The sequence below is a fragment of the Barbus barbus genome (genome assembly GCF_936440315.1).
Source record: "Barbus barbus genome assembly, chromosome: 46".
NCBI lineage: Eukaryota > Metazoa > Chordata > Actinopteri > Cypriniformes > Cyprinidae > Barbus > Barbus barbus.
Genome location: NC_136724.1, coordinates 14,927,009 through 14,954,001, shown reverse-complemented (window position 1 = coordinate 14,954,001; position 26,993 = coordinate 14,927,009). Strand labels below are relative to the sequence as shown.

The 26,993-nt window shown below is 36.5% G+C and overlaps 1 protein-coding gene across 2 annotated transcripts in view; it reads left to right on the top strand.

Moving 5' to 3' along the window:
• LOC306864751 (catenin delta-2-like) overlaps positions 1-26,993 on the top strand; it is a gene marked incomplete at its 5' end in the record, with an annotated part of 278,601 nt that overhangs the window by 234,353 nt on the left and 17,255 nt on the right. For both annotated transcript variants that reach the window (XM_079408959.1, XM_079408960.1), the window contains 3 exons: positions 6,579-6,813; positions 19,626-19,710; positions 25,224-25,350. In XM_079408959.1, the coding sequence (XP_079265085.1) occupies positions 6,579-6,813; positions 19,626-19,710; positions 25,224-25,350 (447 nt within the window). The remainder of the gene's footprint in view (positions 1-6,578; positions 6,814-19,625; positions 19,711-25,223; positions 25,351-26,993) is intronic.

Genomic DNA, 26,993 nt, shown 5'->3' with positions numbered 1-26,993 from the left:
TGAATTTATTTGAATTTGATGTATAAAATCCCCCAAGATGTCATTTGAGGCTTCAACATGCACAAAATCAGGCGCAGCAGGCTTGAATGAATGCAGACGCACGTTAAACATAGCATTGGATGAGCAACAGAGTAGTGCGATTTGTAAGCGAAATGGCTCTCCAAACTTTCAGGTGGCAAAACTTGAAATAGGAGAGGGTATTGGTGTGGGCATGCGGACCATGATGAGACACGTTCTTTAGAGGACTAGCAGACAAAGCTCGGTGGATTTGTTGGAAATGTTTGAAGTTGTGCTGTAACTTTGAAAACCAGCTTTACTGGGCTTGTTTCAAAGGTCCGACATTTCAGTTGATGGAGAGGGATTTGAAAAGTTCTGATCCATCATTGAAAGTTTCATCCTGGATTTGATGACTGAAAGACTCATATTTGCTGCCCACCTGCACAAAGGATGAGAAAAGAGGGGATGTGCTCGACTGACTGGCCTTTAGAGAAATAACTAAGTGTGTATGTGTGTGTGTGTGCAGCTGTGACCAATCACCTTCCTCTCTCGCTTCAATTTGCAGCCAATCTTCCCATCTCTCACACACTCCCTCATGCATCCGTTTGGTCATTTTTCCATCTTCCCTTCCTTTATCTGTTTTCTCTCTCTTTCATTAGGAGATTGCCAGAGGTGTCTCGAAGCAAAAGAGCTGCTTTATAATAATGACACTAGAAAATCTCCACTTTTCCGTGGCTAAATCCAGCCGCTCAATCCATCTCTCTATCTGTCCCGGCCGCCACTCCACAAGGTGGCTCTGTTTGAAATTGCATCCATAGGTCTTTTGCTTTTAATTCAATATGACAGACATCAAAGGCAGTAATAGAGAGCGATATAGCACTTGAAAGCCACGCTGCCGGACGTCAAATGGTCTCCACGGTGGCTGATTTCCAATTTAATTAGCTCCCTAACCTTTAAGAATAATTTTGTTTTAAGGTCTGTCTTCGAATGCTTTGTTGTTTGTACTACTCTTTTATGTCCAAGTTGGCTATTTTCTGCCAATGGTGTTTGAACCTGCTGTTAGCTTCGTTAAAATAAACCCTCTTTGGATCCATTTAAATGTTATTGCAGGATAAAGGCTCACAGAGATGCTACCCAAAGCCTTTCACCACTGTGTGACATTTTAAACCAAGCCGAGAACCCTCAGGCCTTCATGGAACGTTTTACCAACTCTCTTTGAACTCCGAATGAGAATTATAATGCTCTTCTTTTTTATTCGGGTCCACTATAATATGGAAGTATATAATGCCATTTCCCTCATTATATGCCTTGTCAACCACCTGTACGTGTTCTTCCCAGAGAAACAGAGTGATGTTTGCTGCTTAAAGTAGTAGTTGCTTAAGGGCTAAAACTAAAAAATAACAAAGAAAGAAAGAAATTAAAGCTGGAAATAAAGTTCAGCCAAATGTTTTGTTTTATTTGTTTGCTTGTTTCCACATTGCAATATGTTTAGTCATATTAAAATCTTTGGGTAACACATATACACACACATCAATTATTTGAATGGATTTGCACTCTCAGCATAATGAGCTATGCACTACTATTCAAATGTTTAGGGTAAGTTTGTTTGTTTAAGAAATTATTACTTTTATTCAGCAGCATTATAGATAAATTGATGGAAAGTAAACACTTACATTGTTTACAAAAAACCTTTAGAGTTTCCTATTCATTAAAGAATCCTAAAAACAATTATTACAGTTTCCACAAAAAAAGCAGCATACAGTAACTTGACGTTTAACCTTGATAATAAGAAGAAATGTTTTCTGAGCTGAAAATCAGCATATTATAATGATTTCTAAAGGATCATGTGACACTGAAGACTGGAGTAATGTTGCTGAAAATTCATTACATTTTAAAATATATTAAAATAGAAAACAGTTATTGTAAAATGTAAAAGTATTTCACAATAGTATAACGTTTTTCCTGTATTTTTGATCAAATTCAAAAAGCATAAGTGACTTCTTTGAAAAGCATTCAAAGATCTTACAAACCTTTGAACACTAGTTTAAAGCACATTATTATGATACTGTATGCATGTATGCAAGCTTAATATTTAACCCTGAAATTCATACAGTATGTAACCCTTGTGCTGTTATTTCATGTTGTGAACTCAAATAGATTTTTTTTTAAAGAATCCACTCTTGCAATATAGCTCACAAGTCAAAACTTGCTTCTTTTTTTCCTTTTTTTTTTTTTTTTTTTGTCCTTTCTGGAGCTCTTATCTATCATTGTACTGCATAAAATTCTTTAAATATTTCTACTTTTGTGTTATACAGAAAGATTATGCAGGTTTGGAATGCCATAAATGTGAGGAAAACACTGAACTTTGCCTTTACTGTCCTTAATGTCGACTAACTTGGTCACCTAGAATTTAGTGTATATAAAAGCAGTAAAGAAAGGACGCTCTCTCTCTCTCTTTGTAAATGTCTGTGGGTACGTGTGTATTTCTGGAGCTCATGATGGCCCAGAGCCGTGTAGCTGATTGCCTGTTTTGTGGGAGAATGGGCTTTTATAAGCTGGAGGGTCTGCACTTACCTCTGATTACCACTAAGCCCTCGTACTCCCAAGAGCTCGTAGATGAGGCACTCTAGTGAGTCAAGGTTAGCCTTGAGTCATATACAGTCGCTAGAACTCATCGTCATGTGTGTCCATAAAGAGACTCTTCATTTATCACGAGGAGTGTGAATGTGTTACTTAAAGCCCTTTTTACTTTTCCACTGTTGTTTTTCATGCTCAGGCTGACTTTGAGATCTCTGCAAGGATGTTCAGAATTAAACCTGTCCGAATTGCAGTAATTCATGTTCTTGAAAATCAGCAGCTTGCACTTGAAGAGTCCTAAGCTCGTGATTACTCGTAATCATGCAATCTTGTGTTTCATTGTGATCATAAAGCCTAAAACTGGACTGAAAATGTCCCACACTTCACCTGTTTCTCCTCTCCATGCCACTCTTCCTCTGTGGGATCCTGATCATGATGCGCGTCCTCCTGTTTTTAGCCAAATTTGATACTTCAATTATTTATTTGATGCTTCAAATCTTATGCTTTAAGTTTTTTAAGTAATCAGAGTTCTGGTTTTATTATTATGTGTGTTTTTAAGTCTATTTCGCTTACCAAGGCTGTATTTATTTGGTCAAAGTAAAACAAAAATGATTGATTGAGTCAGTGTGGAAGAACTTGACTGGTCTGCAGAAAGCCAAGTCCTAACTGAATCAATCATGTCTTTTTGAACTGTGCCTTATACACAGAGGCACTGTCATGTTAGAATAGAAAAGGGTCCTGTCCAAACTGTTGCTATAAAATTAGAAGCACACAATTCCCTAGAATATCATTATATGCTTTAACATTAAGATTTGTACTCATAGAAATTACTAAAGTAGTCAAACATGTTCATTAGAAGGAGGTGACCCAATACTTTTGGCAATATAGTGTAGCTATCAATAAATATATTTATAAATATAGCTATAAATATATTGAAATATTATTTATACAGTATGTTGAGTCAGCAGGATATACATTTATTTCACTTTGGGTGTAATGAAGAGGTTCATTGTTGGAATTTTGGAGATTATATGAACAACAAGAGATGATATCACTGATCAATAATTTTACCAGGTTTTTATTATTCAGTAAATATCATGTTCTTCCCACAGTTCGCTGTTTAGAGAAATCTCACATTTCATTGGACTGCCTCCATACTGTCAGCTCACGCAAGACAGACGATTTTGCCTGCGGGTACAAGATAAGGAGGCGCCAATTAACTGGAAGCTTATTGGTGATAAAATGGAGCCCTTCTGCAGTATGCTTCATGTAGAAAATTATGTCTGTGTTTCTCCTTCTGAGACCATTTGGAATTAGCGGAAAGAATTGAACAGCCTTAGATTAATTTCATTAGCTGTGTGCTTCTGTGATAGAATAATAGGGTGCCAGAAGGAGAAGGACTCTTCAGCGTTTCAAAGGTCAAAATATTGGAGCACTTGGATGATTAAAGTGGCAGCATGAAATCTGGAAAATACTCTGTTGCAAACTAGTTTCTTGTTCTTCTTGAAATCGGACAGCTACTTCACAGAAGTATCTTATAGGCTTGTGTTCATACACCAGTTTTATCATTAATACACATGTCCACATAATAGCATTTCATGTTTTGTTCTTATTTAAATGTAAAAATTCTCTGGAGCTGCAAAACAACAACAAAATGAAAAATGTAGACACTTACAATCTTTGCTAATGGGCTTCCCTGAAGCTATTTAATTTTTTCCAATGCATGTACATGGTAGTCTCGCGTAGCCAGACCTTCAGATTGACGGCTGAAGGTCTGGAATAGATGGCCGCTTTCATTGGCCAAGGCTCGCCCATGAGTCCGTTTGACCAACATGTCAAACAACCAATCATAGTTCGTTTCGTTTAGCTTCACGTTTCGGGGCGTGGAAATGTCACCACAATAACAAACCGGTGTGTGAAACTCTCGGATGTATTTTAAAGATTCAATTCCGCGAACTTTAAATATTTCACATACTTTTGAAAATCCAGTGTTTAGTTGACCCTGATAAGCGTTCGTCATCACATTTGTAAACATGATGGCTTTCTTCTTTCGTGAGGGTGTTTGACGCCACGGCATCTTTGTTTCCCGGCGGGCCGAAAATAAACACGACACTCGCGTCTCCTGGAAATACGGTTTAATTCAACTAGTCTCCGACTTCGACATTCCTGAAGTGTTTCCAGAAAAGTGTGCCATATGCATCAGACATTTAGCCAACGTTTCGTGGGCGTGACATCTGAGGCTGAGACTATGTGCATGGTAGGTGATTCTAGACTGACACAAAGTTCAAATGATTTTTAACGGTCGCTTTGTCGTGTCCAGTGCAGACAGACTTTAGCTGTTAGATCTCCTTAAGTGCAAACAACAAATATATAATGCCCTATTTTGACATGGCAGTACCATTATTTCTATTGTTGAGAATGAGATCACTGTAATGCAAGAACTTCTACCGTCCCTTCACTGGCCCTTTGCAGGTCTGTGGAAGGAATTTGTCAGAGCAACATTGAAAAATCATACATAGGCCCTGCCTACAAGTGATAGCATCATGAATTAGCTATTATATTGGTGTTAATTGTATATTTAGTCTTCTCTTAAATACTCTTTCTCTTTATTTCTTTATATTTTAAGATTTTTTGCATATAACAAAACATCACAATATATCTCCCAGTGTGGTCTAACACAGTGTGACGTGTGGCTTAATATCTCATAATATGGCATCATGTCTCACAGTGGGACTTTATATCTCAAAGTGTGGTTAATATCTCATAATGTCACTTACTATCTCACAGTGGGACTTTATCTCATAATATAGCTTTTTTGTGACTATCTCACTATTTAAATGTATACATCACAATTTCAATTTATATCTCACAGTGTGGCTTAATATCTCATAATGTGACTATATCTCATATTGTGGCTTAAGTAAGGGATAATGTACATCTAGCCAGTTGTTATCACAGAATAAACCCTAACAGGATTATACGCAGAATCAAGTATTCCACAGAGCCATGTAATAATATCTCATAATGAGGCTTCATATCTCACAATATGACTTTATATCTCATAATATGACTATTTCTCACAGTGTGGCTTACTATCTCATTATGTGGCTTTAAATCTCACAGTTTGAATGTAGATCTCATAATGAGGCTTAATATCTCATAATGTGGCTTTATCTTATAGTGTGACTATATCTCACAATATGATTATTTATTTTTATTTTAACTTAATCTTAACATTTAACCTTAACTTAATCTTACATAAGTCTGATTCCTGTCCACTGTGCATGCAAATCAGTGCCGTTGTTTCAAGTGGTTGTAATTCCAGGGTAAATTACTGTAGTCCTCTTTTGTATGACATTAAAAGTCTGTGTAAACAAACATTATATTTGTCACTTTGATGTGGCTTCTATGTGAACTAAAACCTCTCTAGGCAAATTTAACTATAATATAATTGGCTCATAACGCCGTGAGTGGGTGTCCCATACACCACTGGGCGAGGAAACAGCACTCAACATCCTGTAGTGATCATTGCGCTTGTGATTGCCTGTTAATATCACTTAGTGTGTTACGGCACAAATTTGTCTCATGTTTCACCGACACACAAACTCAAGAATCATATTGTTTCTCCCACTGGTCAAGTTCTTTTTTCAGTGCTGTTGAGTGTTGCTAAATCAATTTAAATTACACATCCCCTGCTGTTCTTTTAATGTCAGAGTTTTCTCACTTTCTCATATTTTCTTGCCTTTGTTCAAGTAGTGTGAGTCATATATCCACGCTGCAGTCAGGATAACACCCCCTCCATAGAAATCCAGCGATGCTTAAACCGACACATCTGACTCTTAAATTGTTGCAGCTCCTGCATTATTATACTCTAGATTAAGAATAAATTGGAGCACAATAGTCATACTGACTGTGAAAAATGTCATCCTGACTATCATAATTATTTCAGCGCTAATCGCCATATTCTCATATGCTCTTTCTGTCTATCTTTTATCTTTGTGTAGGTAAGTATGCCATGCGGGACCTCGTGCACCGGCTCCCGGGTGGGAGCAATGCTAGCGGAAGCAGCGGGGGTACGGCAAACAGCACAGCGGGTAAAACCATGTGCGATGACACCATTACGGCTATATGCTGCGCCCTACACGAGGTCATAACCAAGAACATGGAGAACGCCAAGGCCTTACGAGATGCCGGTGGCATTGAGAAGCTCATTGGTATTGCTAGGAGTAAAGGAGACAAGTAAGTTGTCTTTTTTTTTTTTATAATAAGCTTGCATCTTATCACTAACTACTAAAATGGCCTGCAGTGTGCGCTAACCACTAGGCCATGACTTGGTTTTTGCTCATGTTTTCATGGACCCTGAGGCCGGCCAGTTATTTTGTTCACCAGAAACTGTGCATTGCTTTTGGAGCCATTTTATTTTCCAGCTACACGGTTCTACTTTTATTCCAGCACCTTTTAAAAGAGATGCACGGTATGAGACAGACCTCAATAAGCATTTCATGAGCTTCAAGGCCACATTGTCTACAGATGTTTGGCTACATCATATAAGACATGAGTCGCTTATTCAGTGCCTGCTGAGCTGTAATGAAGACAAACTTGAAGGAAGAACACATCCACTTTAGCCATAGCTGACAAAAAGAGCTGATGTTTGATTTGCTGCATCCTTGAGAATAAAGCTAAATATCATGAGGATATAACAATGATTCAACAGAGTTAAGGGGAGTTATCTGCCATGACAATGCAGAAAAAACTCCCTTAACTTAGGTAAAAACCAATGTAGCACAGGCTTGACACTGGTTTATTGGTTTTTTGAATCGTGAGAAGATATACAGAGTGGTCCATATGAGATTGAAAACTGCTGTAATTTAAACCTGGAAGTGAACAAAAATTTGATTTTATTATGTATTTTATTTTGAGCATAATAAGTGTGCACAAATATACAAGGAATTTTGTTGTCTGCATTGAGTTTCTGGAAGCCACAACGAATTCCTTGAATTTGTGTACACTTGCCAATTAAAGATAATTTCTCATTCTGATATAAAATAAAATGTAATAATTTTGTTTTGTTTTATTTTGGTATTTGATAACGTCTTAGTAGGATTATAGCATCATTAAAAAAGTATAAAAAATAATACTTTAGTATAGAGACCAATTCTCACTATTAGCTAGTTGCTTATTATTGCTTATTAACATATTGGCTGTTTATTAGTATTTATAAAGTGCATATTCTGCATGACCATATTCTACTTCCCCAATCCTACACAATACCTAAACTGAACTACATTACTAATTATTAGTAAGCAACAAATTACTAGTTTATTGAAGCAAAAATCGTAGTATTGGTTTCTTAACAGAGACAATTGGACCTTAAAGTGTGACCAAAAAATGTAGTAGTATTTTATATATTATCTATTTATTAGGGCCCAAGCCAGTAAGGCGCAGGGCCCTATTGTTCCCCTAAGGATTATTATTATTAGGGCCCAAGCCAGTAAGGCGCAGGGCCCTATTGTTCTTCTAAGGATTATTATTTTTTTTTTTTTTTTTTTTTTTTTTATTTTTTATTTCAATCATCCGGGCACTTTTGGGGGCCTTAACGTGCCCGAAAACTCTCGAAAATTGGCACGCACGTTGGAACCTGCGGCCATTAGGACGCCGCTGAGGCTGGGACCCGGGCGTGGCACAGGGGCTCTACGGCGCCCCCTGGAAAATTGTCAGAAAGCTTGATGTATAGCTCACACATACTTGCACGTATTCATATGAAACTCGGTACACATATAGAACTCATTGAGCTGAACAACTTTCACGCTGCATGTTTTAGGCTCCGCCCAACAGGAAGTCGGCTATTCAGGGCTGTTTAAAAAGCGCATGCTCTGGAATTTGATATACTCCTCTGAGGATTTCCATACGATTGCCACCAAACTCGGTGAACATGATCTCAAGACATTGGGGACGCTAAATTGCGAAGATATTTTTGATATGTCGAACGGTTTGCCCGTGGCGAGGCGATGAAGTTATGGCGAAAAATGAGACCCAGGAAATGCCTAATAACGTCCACATACATTGTATGATGTAGATCAAACTCCAGTGGTTTGTTCGTTGTATGATGCCGATCGGATAGATGTGACTATTATGACTGAAAGTTATAGCGCCACCAACTGGCTGCAGGAAGTGTGTCGTTTTCAAAATGATTTGAATTCAGCATCTTATTTTTACTCGATTTGCTTCAAACTTCACCAGAATAATGTCAAAACACGGCCGATGTAAAACTGTGAAGGGAATATTGATATCTAAAATTATGTTGCCATGGCAACGTGTCAAAGTTGAAAATTCGTTTCTGGTGATTTTGAGGCAGATAACATGTTTAGAATGTCATGAAACTCAACACACATATCCATTTTAATGATAGTTAGACACTGGAAAAAGCTCATAAACGGGCGTGGAAGAGGCACTCTATAGCGCCACCTTTTGTCAAAAATGGGGGGGTTAGTTTTAGCTACAGACACCAAACTCGGTACATAAATTGTTCTTATTAATCCGGACAACTTTCTAATTTACAGTCATTAGCTACGACCAACAGGACGTCGGCTATATTTATTTTAATGTGGGTTTTTTTTTAAAACGGGCTGTAAACAAATTCATACTCCTCAAAGCAGAAACACGTAAATCACACCAAACATTTTTTCTCATGATGCCAAAATACTGAAGATGCTAAATTGCGGACGGATTTAGGATATCTTGAACGATGATTTAATGGCAATTTATTAAAGTTACAGTAAAAAAGAGATTTTTTTTTTTTTTTAATCTTTTAAGAGCAGCTTCCAAACACTTCATAAAAAATTACATACACAGAACAATACAGTCTGACGATATGTGATTAATTTCATGAATTTACAATACACTATGCAGAGGAGAAAATTTAAAAACTATCAGACAGTTGTTACAATGCTTCTATGAGTGAGAGTTCCCTGTCAGCCTGCAGCTGAGTGAGGGGGTGGGGGTGTGAGTGACTGTGTGAGTGACTGTGTGGATTGAGGAGCTGGGTGAGAGAGAGAAAGAGAGAGAGGGTCTGTTTTTTTTAAATCTTTAAAAAATGCTTATAAAGCATTAAAGGTTTTCATAACACTTTATAATTAAGTCTCATTTGTTAACAGTAGGGAATGCATTAATTAACATGAACTAACAATGAAAAATATAATTTTTTACAGCATGTTAATTCTTCATTGATAGTATGAACTTACAATGAACTAACAATGAACAAAATATTTTTAATGTTAGAAAAATAGTCATGTTCAAAAGAGAAACTTTAAAATTTAATAATATATTAACACATTTTGGAATTAATATTGATCAACATTAAATGGAATATAATTATTAATGATTATATATATATAATGATAGCTACAGACACCAAACTTGGTACATAAATTGTTCACATTAAGCCGGACAACTTTCTAATTTACAGACATTAGCTACGACCAACAGGAAGTCGGCTTTTTTTTTTTTTATGTGTTTTTTTTTTTCAAAACGGGCTGTAAACAAATTCATACACCTCCAAGCAGAAACCACAAATTCACACCAAACACAGAACAAGACAGTCTGAGGATATGTGATTAATTCCATGAATTTACAGTACACTATGGCGAGAAGAAAATTTTAAAACTTATCAGAGATATCCTGTCACTGTGCTTCTAATGTGTGCGGTAGGTGACTGGGTGAGTGACTGACTGTGTGAGTTCAGTGAGTGTGGAGGGGGAGAGAGAGAGAGAGAGAGAGAGAGTCTGTTTAAACTTCTCAATAAAATCCTTAAAAAATGCTTAAAGCATTAAAGGTTTTGATAACACTTTATAATTGAGTCTCATTTGTTAACAGTAGGGAATGCATTAATTAACATGAACTAACAATGAAAAATATATTTTTTAAAGCATGTTAATTCTTCATTGATAGTATGAACTTACAATGAACTAACAATGAACAAAATATTTTTAATATTAGAAAAATAGTCATGTTCAAAAGATAAAACTTTAAAATTTAATATATTAACACATTTTGGAATTGATTTTAAACATTAAAACATTGATTTCAACATTAAATGGTATATATTTATTAATGATGTAAATTAACAACAGTTAAATAATGTTGTTTTTTAACATTGGTTAATTCACAAATAACATTAAATATTAACAATATATTTTTTACTTTATTCATTTGTGTTAGAAAAAATTATTCATTTTAGTTAATGGAAAAATAAATCATTAAAAAATGCTTATAAATCATTAAAACCTTTGGTAACTATAATAATTTCTCATTTGTTAGCATTAGTAAATGCATTAACTAACATCAACTACCAATGAAAAATATATTTTCATAGAATTTAAAGTTTTATATGTTGTTCTGTGTGTGTGTTTCACAGAGTTGATGGTTTGGATTAACCCTTTAATTGCCGTATCCCTTAAAACCAAACTGCCAGAGGGTTACTGTGATGCTTGTGCTCGCTGGGCACCGTTTTATCGATGCCACCGGGGTGGCGTATGCTGACGGCTTGGGCCCGTCATCGCTGCTCGCAGCTATATTTTTTTTTTTTTTTTATTTTTTTTTTTTTTATTATTTTTTATTTCGACTATCCGGGTACTTTTGGGGGCCTTAACGTGCCCGAAAACTCTTGAAAATTGGCACACACATTGGAACCTGCGGCCATTAGGACGCCGCTGAGGCTGGGACCCGGGCGTGGCACAGGGGCTCTACGGCGCCCCCTGCAAAATTGTCAGAAAGCTTGATGTATAGCTCACACATACTTGCACGTATTCATATGAAACTCGGTACACATATAGAACTCATTGAGCTGAACAACTTCCGTGCAGCATGTTTTAGGCTCCGCCCAACAGGAAGTCGGCTATTCAGGGCTGTTTAAAAAGCGCATGCTCTGGAATTTGATATACTCCTCTGAGGATTTCCATACGATTGCCACCAAACTCGGTGAACATGATCTCAAGACATTGGGGACGCTAAATTGCGAAGATATTTTTGATATGTCGAACGGTTTGCCCGTGGCGAGGCGATGAAGTTATGGCGAAAAATGAGACCCAGGAAATGCGTAATAACGTCCACATACATTGTATGATGCAGATCAAACTTCAGTGATTTGTTCGTTGTATGATGCCGATCGGATAGATGTGACTATTATGACTGAAAGTTATAGCGCCACCAACTGGCTGCAGGAAGTGTGTCGTTTTCAAAATGCTTTGAATTCAGCATCTTATTTTTACTCGATTTGCTTCAAACTTCACCAGAATAATGTCAAAACACGGCCGATGTAAAACTGTGGAGGGAATATTGATATCTAAACTTATGTTGCCATGGCAACGTGTCAAAGTTGAAAATTCGTTTCTGGTGATTTTGAGGCAGATAACATGTTTAGAATGTCATGAAACTCAACACACATATGAGTATTAATGATAGTTAGACACTGGAAAAAGCTCATAAACGGGCGTGGAAGAGGCACTCTATAGCGCCACCTTTTGTCAAAAATGGGGGGGTTAGTTTTAGCTACAGACACCAAACTCGGTACATAAATTGTTCTTATTAAGCCGGACAACTTTCTAATTTACAGTCATTAGCTACGACCAACAGGAAGTCGGCTATATTTATTTTAAAGTGTTTTTTTTTTTAAAACAGGCTGTAAACAAATTCATACTCCTCCAAACAGAAACACGTAAATCACACCAAACATTTTTTCTCATGATGCCAAAATACTGAAGATGCTAAATTGCGGACGGATTTAGGATATCTTGAACGATGATTTAATGGCAATTTATTAAAGTTACTGTAAAAAATAGATTTTTTTTTTTTTTTATCTTTTAAGAGCAGCTTCCAAACACTTCATAAAAAATTACATGCACATAACAATACAGTCTGAGGATATGTGATTAATTTCATGAATTTACAATACACTATGGAGAGCAGAAAATTAAAAAACTATCAGAGAGTTATTAAACTGCTGAGTGAGAGCTCCTGCCAGTCTGCCTCTGAGTGAGGGGTGGGGTGGGGTGGGCTGTCAGTGACTGTGTGGATTGAGGCAGTGGGTGAGAGAGAGAAAGAGAGAGAGAGGGTCTGTTTTTTAAAATCTTTAAAAAATGCTTATAAATCATTAAAGATTTTGATAACACTTTATAATAAGGTCTCAATTTTTAACATTAGGAAATGCATTAATTAACGTGAACTAACAATGAAAAATATATTTTTACAGCATGTTAATACTTCCATGATAGTATGAACTAACAAAGAAATTTTTTTTTAAAGCATTTATTAATCTTTTTAATGTTAGAAAAATAGTCATGTTCAAAAGATAAACTTTAAAATGTAATAATATATAAACACATTTTGGAATTAATATTGATCAACATTAAATGGTATATAATTATTAATGATTATATATATAATGATAGCTACAGACACCAAACTCGGTACATAAATTGTTCTTATTAATCCGGACAACTTTCTAATTTACAGTCATTAGCTACGACCAACAGGAAGTCTGCTATATTTATTTTAATGTGGATTTTTTTTTTAAACAGGCTGTAAACAAATTCATACTCCTTCAAGCAGAAACACAGAAATCACACCAAACATTTTTTCTCATGATGCCAAAATACTGAAGATGCTAAATTGCGGACGGATTTAGGATATCTTGAACGGTGTTTTAATGGCAATTTATTAAAGTTACAGAAAAAAGAGAAAACTTTTTTTTTTTATCTTTTAAGAGCAGCTTCCAAACACTTCATAAAAAATTACATACACAGAACAAGACAGTCTGAGATATGTGATTAATTTAATGAATTTACAATACACTATGGAGAGGAGAAAATTTAAAAACTATCAGAGATCTCCTGTCTCTGTGCTTCTAATGTTTGCGGTGGGTGACTGGATGGGTGACTGACTGTGTGAGTTCAGTGAGTGTGGAGGGGGAGAGAGAGAGAGAGAGGGTCTGTTTAAACGTCTCAAGAAAATCCTTAAAAAATGCTTATAAAGCATTAAAGGTTTTGATAACACTTTCTAATTAAGTCTCATTTGTTAACAGTAGGGAATGCATTAATTAACATGAACTAACAATGAAAAATATATTTTTTACAGCATGTTAATTCTTCATTGATAGTATGAACTTACAATGAACTAACAATGAACAAAATATTTGTAATATTAGAAAAATAGTCATGTTCAAAAGATAAAACATTAAAATGTAATAATATATTAACACATTTTGGAATTGATTTTGATAAACATTAAATGGTATATATTTATTAATGATGTAAATTAACAACAGTTAAATAATATTGTTTTTTAACATTGGTTAATTCACAAATAACATTAAATATTAACAATATATTTTTTACTTTATTCATTTGTGTTAGAAAAAATTATTAATGTTAGTTAATGGAAAAATAAATAATTAAAAAATGCTTATAAATCATTAAAACCTTTGGTAACTATAATAATTTCTCATTTGTTAGCATTAATAAATGCATTAACTAACATCAACTACCAATGAAAAATATATTTTCATAGAATTTAAAGTTTTATATGTTGTTCTGTGTGTGTGTGTTTCACAGAGTTGATGGTTTGGATTAACCCTTTAATTGCCGTATCCCTTAAAACCAAACTGCCAGAGGGTTACTGTGATGCTTGTGCTCGCTGGGCACCGTTTTATCGATGCCACCGGGGTGGCGTATGCTGACGGCTTGGGCCCGTCATCGCTGCTTGCAGCTATATTTTTTTTTTTTTTTTTTTTTTTTTTTTTTCAATCATCCGGGCACTTTTGGGGGCCTTAACGTGCCCGAAAACTCTCGAAAATTGGCACGCACATTGGAACCTGCGGCCATTAGGACGCCGCTGAGGCTGGGACCCGGGCGTGGCACAGGGGCTCTACGGCGCCCCCTGGAAAATTGTCAGAAAACACGATGTATAGCTCACACATACTTGCACGTATTCATATGAAACTCGGTACACATATAGAACTCATTGAGCTGAACAACTTTCGCGCTGCATGTCTTAGGCTCCGCCCAACAGGAAGTCGGCTATTCAGGGCTGTTTAAAAAGCGCATGCTCTGGAATTTGATATACTCCTCTGAGGATTTCCATACGATTGCCACCAAACTCGGTGAACATGATCTCAAGACATTGGGGACGCTAAATTGCGAAGATATTTTTGATATGTCGAACGGTTTGCCCGTGGCGAGGCGATGAAGTTATGGTGAAAAATGAGACCCAGGAAATGCCTAATAACGTCCACATACATTGTATGATGTAGATCAAACTTCAGTGATTTGTTCGTTGTATGATGCCGATCGGATAGATGTGACTATTATGACTGAAAGTTATAGCGCCACCAACTGGCTGCAGGAAGTGTGTCGTTTTCAAAATGCTTTGAATTCAGCATCTTATTTTTACTCGATTTGCTTCAAACTTCACCAGAATAATGTCAAAACACGGCCGATGTAAAACTGTGAAGGGAATATTGATATCTAAAATTATGTTGCCATAGCAACGTGTCAAAGTTGAAAATTCGTTTCTGGTGATTTTGAGGCAGATAACATGTTTAGAATGTCATGAAACTCAACACACATATGAGTATTAATGATAGTTAGACACTGGAAAAAGCTCATAAACGGGCGTGGAAGAGGCACTCTATAGCGCCACCTTTTGTCAAAAATGGGGGGGTTAGTTTTAGCTACAGACACCAAACTCGGTACATAAATTGTTCTTATTAATCCGGACAACTTTCTAATTTACAGTCATTAGCTACGACCAACAGGAAGTCGGCTATATTTATTTTAATGTGGGTTTTTTTTAAAAACAGGCTTTAAACAAATTCATACTCCTCCAAACAGAAACACGGAAATCACACCAAACATTTTTTCTCATGATGCCAAAATGCTGAAGATGCTAAATTGCGGACGGATTTAGGATATCTTGAACGATGATTTAATGGCAATTTATTAAAGTTACAGTAAAAAAGAGAATTCTTTTTTTTTTTTTTTTTTTTTTAAGAGCAGCTTCCAAACACTTCATAAAAAATTACATACACAGAACAATACAGTCTGACGATATGTGATTAATTTCATGAATTTACAATACACTATGCAGAGGAGAAAATTTTAAAACTATCAGAGCTGCTTCTGAGTGAGAGCTCCCTGTCACTGCAGCTGAGTGAGGGGTGGGGGTGGGGTGGGCTGTCAGTGACTGTGTGAGTGACTGTGTGGATTGAGCCAGTGGGTGAGAGAGAGAAAGAGAGAGAGAGTGTCTGTTTTTTAAAATCTTAAAAAAATGCTTATAAATCATTAAAGATTTTGATAACACTTTATAATAAGGTCTCATTTCTTAACATTAGGAAATGCATTAATTAACGTGAACTAACAATGAAAAATATATTTTTACAGCATGTTAATTCTTCCATGATAGTATGAACTAACAAAGAACATTTTTTTTAAAAGCATTTATTAATCTTTTTAATGTTAGAAAAATAGTCATGTTCAAAAGATAAACTTTAAAATTTAATAATATATTAACACATTTTGGAATTAATATTGATCAACATTAAATGGTATATAATTATTAATGATTATATATATATATATATATATATATATATATATATATATATATATATATATATAATGATAGCTACAGACACCAAACTCGGTACATAAATTGTTCTTATTAATCCGGACAACTTTCTAATTTACAGTCATTAGCTACGACCAACAGGAAGTCGGCTATATTTATTTTAATGTGGTTTTTTTTTAAAAACGAGCTGTAAACAAATTCATACTCCTCCAAACAGAAACACGGAAATCACACCAAACATTTTTTCTCATGATGCCAAAATACTGAAGATGCTAAATTGCGGACGGATTTAGGATATCTTTAACGGTGTTTTAATGGCAATTTATTAAAGTTACAGAAAAAAGAAAACTTTTTTTTTTTTATCTTTTAAGAGCAGCTTCCAAACACTTCATAAAAAATTACATACACAGAACAATACAGTGTAAGGATATGTGCTTAATTTCATGAATTTACAATACACTATGCTTAGGAGAAAAATTTAAAACTTAGAGATCTCCTGTCACTGTACTTCTAATGTGTGCGGTAGGTGACTGGGTGGGTGACTGACTGTGTGAGTTCAGTGAGTGTGGAGGGGGAGAGAGAGAGAGAGAGAGAGAGAGAGAGTGAGTCTGTTTAAACTTCTCAATAAAATCCTTAAAAAATGCTTATAAAGCATTACAGGTTTTGATAACACTTTATAATGAAGTCTCATTTGTTAACAGTAGGGAATGCATTAATTAACATGAACTAACAATGAAAAATATATTTTTTACAGCATGTTAATTCTTCATTGATAGTATGAACTTACAATGAACTAACAATGAACAAAATATTTTTAATATTAGAAAAATAGTCATGCTCAAAAGATAAAACTTTAAATTTTTTTAATATTGATCACCATTAAATGGTATATAATTATTAATGATGTAAATTAACAACAGTTAAATAATGTTGTTTTTTAACATTGGTTAATTCACAAATAACATTAAATATTAACAACATATTTTTTACTTTATTTATTTGTGTTAGTAAAAATTATTCATGTTAGTTAATGGAAAAATAAATCATTAAAAAATGCTTATAAATCATTAAAAGCTTTGGTAACTAATAATTTCTCATTTGTTAGCATTAGTAAATGCATTAACTAACATCAACTACCAATGAAAAATATATTTTCACAGAATTTAAAGTTTTATATGTTGTTCTGTGTGTCTGTGTTTCACAGAGTTGATGGTTTGGATTAACCCTTTAATTGCCGTATCCCTTAAAACCAAACTGCCAGAGGGTTACTGTATTGTGTGTGCTCGCTGGGCACCGTTTTTCGATGCCACCGGGGGTGGCGTATGCACTGGCGGCTTGGGCCCGTCATCGCTGCTCGCAGCTATATTTTGTTTTATTTTTTTAGTGTGTATAGATTTGGTGTAGTAATATAGATGTATTCAGTTGCAATACATGGCATGTTATTACATGCAACAGGTGTTTCAAATGTGCATCATCCAATTATATTTTATGATAATCATTCATTCAACAAGCCTTTCTATATGCTGCTTGCTTTAGCCTCTTAGAAACACCAAGTAGGCGCTCTGACAGTGTCATCACTCACTCACGGTCAAAGACATTAGTCCGACCCTCATCAACCTGACACTTCATGCGACTGCTTTATATCCCCATCAGCTATTCATACACTGTGCCCACCCCGTTGCAGCCAATATGGCGATGACAGCTGCTTCCAGTTTCCTGCTGAGAGGTTATCAAAGGGACAAGCCACTCGGGTGCTTGTTTGTCTGGATATAGCACAAATGCAACCAGTTGATTTAGTACAGGCACATATAGCAGCAACCAGTGTGCTTGTTCTGATATGCATCAGATTTGATGGCTTTTTGGATTTGATGTGGATTGATTTGGTGCAGATTGTGATATGTGCTAAACACATCATGCATGGCAAAATAATGAACTCACTGCTCTTAGCTGAACAACTTTTCTTTTTTAATAATAAGCTATTTAAAAAGAAACAAATACAGAAACTGCATTAAAATGTACTTTGATTTAAAACTTTTTTTTCCCAGACATACTACTCATTTGGCACATAGCTTTTCGCTTACTGTATAGTTTCCATTTGTGAAATCTGCACTGATGCAAACTTCACAGCAAATCTGACCGACCTTACATCTCCAAAGTGAGGGGTTTAATTTGAGACGAGCCTGAGTCAACTGAAGATCTGAGCGTGTTAAAATCCATGTTGAATCCATTTTGTCACTTTTGAGAGGAAATGATGAAGGATGAGCGGCATTCATTTCCTCTATTAAAGCCATGTTCCTCTAACTTCATTTCAAGTGGCAATTGTAAATTGTTCCATTGTGTCCTTTGAGCAGAAATGGATTGACTCGGCTCGGCTCGGCGGAAGACAAAAGGCACAGCTGTTCTATCAAATCAGCTGAAGTCAAACAATTTGTGTCATTTTTGAGAACCAAGGGATTGTTTCTTTTGTTTGTGGTGCATTGTTAATCATAACAAAAGCTGCTGTCCGTGTGAGATGTTTGCACAGACAGCAGAGAAAACATCAAATGCTTTCTTAGGAACAGTCATCTAAGCAACAATCTACCAAGATTGGATTTTCATATTCCTCTGTTATGTTTTGGTATTGGCATTTTGATCTTAGAGTTAGAATATTTTGCAAACTTTCTACAATTAAAAAGTGTTATTTTAGAGTTGTCACTGTTATACTGATGTGCTGCATATAGATATACTGGAGAATTGGGTTTAACCTGGCGTATGTGTTCAGTTCAACAAACAGTATATCCAAAAAAAAAAGAACATTTTGTAATGTCATCCATCAAAACATCAAGAGTACACTACTATTCAGAAGTTTTGAGTTGGTAAGACTTTTTCTTCTCATATGCCCACCAAGGCTTACTTTGATCAAAAATAGAGTAAAAGCAGTTTAAAATGAAACCATTTAAAATAACCATTTTGTATGTGAATATATTTTAAAATGTAGTTTATTCTTGTGATGCAAAGCTGAATTTTCAGCATCATTACTCCAGTCTTCAGTCACATGATCCTTCAGAAATCATTATAATGTGCTGATTTGCTGCTCAAGAAACATTTCTTCTTATTATCACTGTTGAAAACAATTGTGCTGCTTAATATTTTTGTAAAAACTGTGATGCAGTTTTTTACAGGATTTTTGGATGAATATAAGTTAATAAAAGTAAAATATATATATATTTTTTTTGTAATTACTTATTTTTTTATTACTATAATTATTTGTATCTTGTATGATTTCTAAAAAGTTGTCAAAATGCTTTTATAATGTTGTCAAATTTTAACAGATAATAATAATTGACTCTTGAAACATATGTCCATTTATTACTGTTGACTCTACTTGTTTGTTTTCTTCTTTCTCTCTCTCTCTCTCTCTCTCTCTCTCTCTCTCTCTCTCTCTCTTACAGACACTCACCTAAAGTGGTAAAGGCAGCATCTCAGGTTCTCAGTAGCATGTGGCAGTACAGAGATCTCCGGAGCCTTTATAAGAAGGTAGGAGACCTGCTTCCACTCGTGACAGCTGTGTCCCACGTCATCCGTCCCAACCTGAGGAATTCATTTAGCATGCTAACTGATCTCCCACTCCCACACGATTGTGTTTTAGAGAAAATAGTTTAGAATTAAAAAAACTGGAGAAGAGTTTTTGTACCCGTCCTCTTCGACAAAGATGTGCAACCCACTATTTATTCAACACGACACCTCGTAGCCGACTGAAAACATTAATCTTCAGTGACTAGCAATGAATGCTCTATTGAGCAGTAACGGCCAGGCTGAAGAGATATTTCCATTCAATAAGTGCTTGTTGCACTTACTATTGTGTGTATCCGTTCAGACGTCTCCTTTGCAGATTATTGAGGCAAACTTTGGCCTTGGCGAGCGCTGACGGCATTCAGAATGTATTGTATGGCCTGAACAGCATGGTGAATAGACTGACGTGAGGAGACCTTGTATGAATGTTGCCATATTTCAGCAATTAAAAGCAGATTTATTTTCAGTTCCAAACCAAACATTTAAAGCTAGCGTTTGGGGCTTTGAATAGACGATGTGCTCATGAAATTAAATTTAATTAAGGATAATAGGAATTAACCTACTTACACGTAGCCAAACAAAGATAACGAGCAGCCAAAGTAGGGTTAAACATTAACAAGGTCAAACCAAGCCAAAATGTTCCCAAATGAACTACTACTAAGAGCATGAGAAGAGAAATTTTGGGTTGTGACAGACCACCTTCCTCCACAAGCGCAAGAAGCCTCTAGGCTGCGAGAACACAACGTTCCCTTTCGCTGAGCAATCTCCGTCCTGACAGATACGACGCTGGGTGGTGAGGAACGTCCTGGACCGAGCGCTATAATGTGTCGTTTTGCCCACTTGGTTCTGCGGAGAAGGCGTTGAAGAATTACAGCCCACGGAGATGGCGACGGATGCCACGCTGACCTTTTAGAGATGAGAAAAGGCCAAGAGCCAACTGCCTGCACCGCCGAGATGAGTTTAGAAGTGTGTCTGAGGAAATAGAGGTGCCCCCTCCCCGAACTGCGTCAGAGAGCGATTTCACAATGCCTGTTTGAATATGCCTGTAATGATATGTAATTATGGCTGTTTGTGAGTTTACCCCGCTGAGCTCGTCGCCATCAAAACCAATGTCGAATTACGAGCTCTAATTTCATGTGCACATACTATTAATTACCCTCTCTGTCTTTTTTAAATATTTAGAGGGTTCGACGAAAAGGTACCATGTGTAGATTATAATGAAAGAGAGTAATTAGATGAAACGCCGATTCCCATTATGCTAGCTGACTAAATATCTATAAATAATGTTGAAGTGCTCACAGGTTCACAGTAGCGTTGTGTTTGCATGCCGCCTTGAGGCAGGTTATCGAACAGCTGCTTTAGCTGACACAGATAAAGTGACATGGTCAAGGATGTGGAGGACAACCGGAGCTATAAATTCATCGTCAGAGAGGCCGAAGTTGTTAAATCTACTCTAATGCTTATTATAAACAGTTCTCTGATTGATTTTCGAGGGATAGAGCTCTGTGGATCCCTCTCGCACTCATTCCAGCCCCCTCCAGGCTGGGTTTGCAAAGATTTTTAAAACCTCCTACAACCTAACCTGTTTCCTCCAACCCAGCTGAGCCCTGGAAATGTCACCGGGGGTGGTATTAAGCAAAGGGCAGCAAGAAAGAGATTGCTATTATTAACATTTGCAGAGCCCCGTCTCTCATCTCATGAGTGCATAATGACAGTTGTTCCACGTGGATGTGTCTTTCTCTCCCTCCATTGCAATGAAAGGTGTCAATTGGATGAGTCGGGCCACCTGAGGCGCAATTCTTTTGTGTTTTGGGTGGTGTGATGGATGAAGCTGAGAGAGAAGAGGGAACACCAAGAGGGGAGGAAAGCGAAAACAAGAGGTTTGGGAAGCCAGACACCTCCCAAGGCTGTGAAAAATGGCCTCGTGCCCAGGAAGCATCTGTGATCTTTTGGTTTTGATGCTTCTAGCCAGTATTGGAGGAAGTTGTGTGTTATGGAGTGTAACAGTGTTAAATAATATACTTAGTTTTGTGTGTCCTGTATGCGTTATTTTCCTTTGGCTTCTTGTTTTATAATTTCTTTAGGAATTAATACATGTAAATTATTAATTTTGTACAATTTTTAAAAATAATTTCAGATAGATAGATAGATAGATAGATAGATAGATAGATAGATAGATAGATAGATAGATGGATAACACTATTGATTACTGTCTTTCTGTAATTTAGTATTAAATATTATGTATAAAAAATAAAATAAAAAATATACTGGTGCTCCAGAAGGAAAGTCCATGCATTAAGACCCGGGTGAAAACTTTTGGAATTTAAAGATCAGGGTAAATTTAACTTTTGTCTTCTGCAAAACATTTAACTATCTTCTGTAACCTCTGAAGGGCAGTACTAAATGAAAAAAATATGATATTTAGGCAAAATAAGAAAAATGTACACATCTCCATTCTGTTCAAAAGTTTTCACCCCCCAGCTCTTAATGCATGGCTTTTCCTTTGGAGCATCAGTGAGCGTTTGAACCTGTAATAGTTGCATATGAGTCACTCAGTTGTCCTCAGAGTGAAAAGATGGATCTCAAAATCATACAGTCATTGCTGGAAAGGGTTCAAATACACAAAAATGCTGGAAAACCAAAGAATTTGTGGGACCTGAAGGATTTTTCTGAAGAACAGCAGGCAGTTTAATTGTTCAGGACAAACAAGGGACTCATAAACAACAGGGACTCATGATCACTAAACAAAAAAACACAGCTGTGGATCATTCAGGTAAGAACACAGTATTAAGAATCAAGGGGATGTAAACTTTTGAACGGGGTCATTTTTATAAATTAAAGTATTATTTTCTCTTGTGGACTATATGTACACATCTTTTATGTGAAATATCTTATTCAGGTCAGTACTAAATAAACAATAACATGCATTTTGTATGATCCCTCTTATTTTGGTAAAAATAATTAACATTTTGCAGATTCTGAAAGGGGGGTGTAAACTTTTGACCTCAACTGTATATATATTTATATTAAAATGTATTATATTTACATATTGTTTAAAATATATTTGTTAAACATTCTCTTTGTGTTCTGGCCATTTGCGGTAGACCAGTGTCTGAATGATTTTTATATTTCACAGATTCATTGTTTGAGTCTGTGCATTGCATTTATGCTCTAGGGAGGTTCAGATGTACTGTAAACAGATTTTGAAAACTGCTTTTTGAAAAGTTTTTGGCCTATAATGCATAAATATTTATAATTTTGCATAATAAAATGCATCTAATTCATATAAAGTTACAGCAGTTGATCTACATAGACAGAAATCTTTGAAGAAGTGCAGATGGCATCCAGCTCCATCTACTAATAAGGTGTGTGTGTTTGTGAGAAAGGCCAGAAGCGCTTGGCTTGATTTACTCAGTATGACGTATAGAGCAGGACTAAGATGAAGTGAAGTTCTAGCCTGAGAGAAGAGAGAAGTTGCTAATGCCATTGATCTTGAGCCTGAAGCCTCACTCATGTTCTGCTGAGAGGTGTTGCATTCAGCTTGCAGCCTCCTGAGATGCATTTCCACAGTCATCCCTCCCCAACGCTCTCTACGAGGAAGTATCAGGGTAGTCAATTGCCTCAGCGACCCAAGGGAGCCAACGCAGCAAGAGCAACGCTCCTGGCTCCATCCGCCTCTGGGAGTATAATAATGAGCGCTTGCCATTGGTTTGCTTCAGTGCACATTTCCACACCAGAATTTTTATTTTTTTCCCCTGTCTGACTCTTAAGCAGCATTATTGAGGAATCACGGGTAGGCAGGTTGCCATAAATGACTTATCTTTGCATGGTCTGCTTGGTCTTTTCAGTCTTGATCTGAGTCAGAATCAGTCCTGTAATGGTGCTTCATGCGTTCAACTGGAATTAACAGAATAATTTGGAGGTTTTTGAGTTTAAAAGACGACCGTTCACCTTTTTACACCTCAGGAACAGATACCTTAGCACAAAAGTCCATCAATTCAAGAAAATTATTCTCTTAGACCTGATAAAGAAGAAAGAAAGGAGTTATGGGATGTAATGAACGCAGAAAGATTCTTTAATCACATTGAAACTCAGTCTTCCCTGCAAGTATTGTTTTCAAATGGCAAGAGCGTCTTCAAAAGAAGTATCCATCCTTACGGTATCTTTTATTGCACTGCCAGCCCTAATGCCCATCATCATGAAGAATAAAGATAAAAGTTTTAATTTCTTCCTCATATGAGAACCTCAAAGTTCAAGTAACACTTACAACAGCGTAAGTAAAAGGAAATGACAAACTCCCCTACTGAAGAGGTCTTTATTCGACAGGTGACAAGTACCGTTTTCTCCTCGTTCCGTGCCTCTCTTCACGCCCCTTGGAGCCTTCAAATACCTGTCCAATGTCATTATTTGCAACAGGCACATTAGGCAGAGAGCAGTGGTTTCTCCTGCCAGAGTTTCTGCCGTGTTGAGAAAGTAGGGCAGCTTTGAACTGCACTGAGTCGGAGGGACCGACCGTTTGATCTATTCCTCACCTTTCCGACGAAAGCAATGTCACGGAGAGGCAAATGGGATGTCAAGGGTAGTGTTCGGGGGGGCCCCTATTAGAGAGCTTGTTCAGTAGACAGCAAGTTTTCGGACGTTCTCTTTGTTTCTTTATTGTGTATTTGTAGCCTGTTAGCACAAATCTAGCTAGCAGAAATTGAGCTTCTTCATTGACCCATTCTGAGACCTCGTAAGATGTTTGAGCTCGTACTCTGCTCTGCGTTAACGGCCACATGAATCAACTGTATGAGTTATTTAATCTTTATTCAGTAAGAGTGAATTTATGTATGATCTGATACATGCTCTTAATATCTTATACAAGCAACATGATCCACTCGAACATTTGAAAGAGTTCATATTTAACTAGAATCAGACCATCCAGGAGGATATCAAACATGTTTGATATTTTGAGGAAATTTTAGAGCACATATTCTATTAATTTGTCACTCGCCACCAAGTCTGGTTTGTGATCTTCAGTCAACTGCTTAGACATTAAAAGTTGTGTAGTGTATTACAGCCTTAAGTTTTTCTTTTTAGTAATGTAATACATGACTGTATGGTCTCAGCACACTCAACAGACCCATTTATTGATGTTCACAGTGATATCACGTGTCATAGAGCCAGTGGCCAATGGCTTCAGTTCATCTCCTCCATCAGCCTTTTCAGGTTGCTTCAGTCACACATCAAACAGGCTTTCTCCACAGCCACTGACTCCAGATCATTCGTCCATTGATTTCTGTACCTCCATCTGCTCATTGATTTTTTTTAATGACTCCACACTGGGAGGCCCTAAGCTAAACTGACAGAATAACAGTGGGCTAATGTAGTGTACATAGATACTGGATGTTGTGTTGCGCGCCCTTGTCTGGTAGATAAAATAAATGAATTTATTTATTATTGAAAACTATTCTCTGTCTCTTTCTTTATTTTTCTAGGATGGCTACTCACAGTATCACTTTGTTGGCTCTGCCTCAACAATAGAGAGAGACAGACAGAGACCGTACTCATCCTCACGCACTCCGTCAGTATCTCCAGTCCGGACATCCCCTAATAACCGATCAGGTGAGTATACAGATTTATCTTTCTCAACAATGACAACTTCCACATTTTGATCTGAAGTGCTGAAATAGTGAGTCACTGTCCATGGTCCTGAAGTCCAAGATCTTCAGCCTGGATTTAAAACAATTACAAACAGCAAGTTGATTCTCTCTTTAACCCTGATAGAATCCTATTAAACTGATGGGCATTTCTCAGTGCGTCCTGGGACTCAAGGTTAATGATCCACACTACTGTTGGGGTTAGTGGATTCATGGCCGGCTGGTTGTGCCTCTAATACCTTTTCTGGTGGACTTAGCATCTCGCTGAAGTAGAAAAGTACTTTTCCCAGATTCAGAATTTGAGAGGACCGTTGGCGGTGGAGGCTGAGCAGCAGAAGTGGGAATTGTAGAGCTAATGGGTCTTTAAATGGCTGGAAGGTGAACAGAGTGATGAAATTAAGTTCTTTCTTCCTTAATGCAAAATTTAAGGTGTTATATTAAATTTTGTATTGAATTCCTTCCCAGGCCATTTCTTGTCTTATCTATGATGAATACATAGCCAGTGTTATCTTGCAGTTTTATTTTATTTATTTTTTCCATGATATAATATAATATTAGTGGTCAACCGATATTTTTATCCGATTAGAAAGGCCGATGATCGATATAAAGCCTATATATATATATATATATATGTGTGTGTGCGTGCGTGCGTGCGTGCGTGCGTGCGTGCGTGCGTGCGTGTGTGTGTATATATATATATATATATATATATATATATATATATATATATATATATAATGTATATAATTTGTAATTACAATTTCTATTCAATTAAAATTTAAGAAATCTGAAATCATTTGAAAATTAGATTAAAAAATTAATGTGTAAAATAAACATACTTCACGTCTTGATTCTGTAATTCTATTACAGTATTTTTCACAAATAAATAAATAAATATTTTAAAATACATAAGTAGAAAAAAAGTCAACGCTGTAAACAACGGGGCACTCAGTAATCTGGGAAGTTTGTGTGCATTGGGAATCATATTTTTTAAACTAAAGCAATATAATATAATAAATCAGATGTTAATTCATGGATTCAGTAAGGGATTCATTAGGCCAATTTTGTCAGGGTGATTAATTAAAAGATTTGGGTCATTAATCGGATTAAACACATTGTTTTTACACACAGACAGGAAGGTGCGTTAGCTTTGCATTCAATTCAGGCTGCAAGCTCACATCTCATGTAAAATGTAATTTATTTTGCCACTAGATTCAGTTGACTAGCGGTGTAGGAAACATGGCGTAGAGCAGTGCTCTCATGATTCAACATGCTCTCTGCTGCTTTTTAGAATAAATTGATTTATTGTCTGCTTGTTTTTCTCAGTTGAATCTCTGATGTCTCCAGTCATCCTCTGGCTTGCAGCTGGTTTCATGCTGTTCTGTTGTCTGCAGGCTTTTCCTCTATGGTCTGAGCTCCAGTGTGTGTCATGAAAACGGTGAACGGTAGATTTTTGCAAGAGATCAAGGCACTCAAAGTTAGACGGAGAGAAGGAAGGTAGGAGAAAGCAAGACAGTGGTGTGTCTAAGGTCTTGTAGGCATACCAGAGTGTAGCTGCGCTCTTTGACTCAGAGCATCAGAATGTGAAAGCAGGGTCTCGTCTGTGCT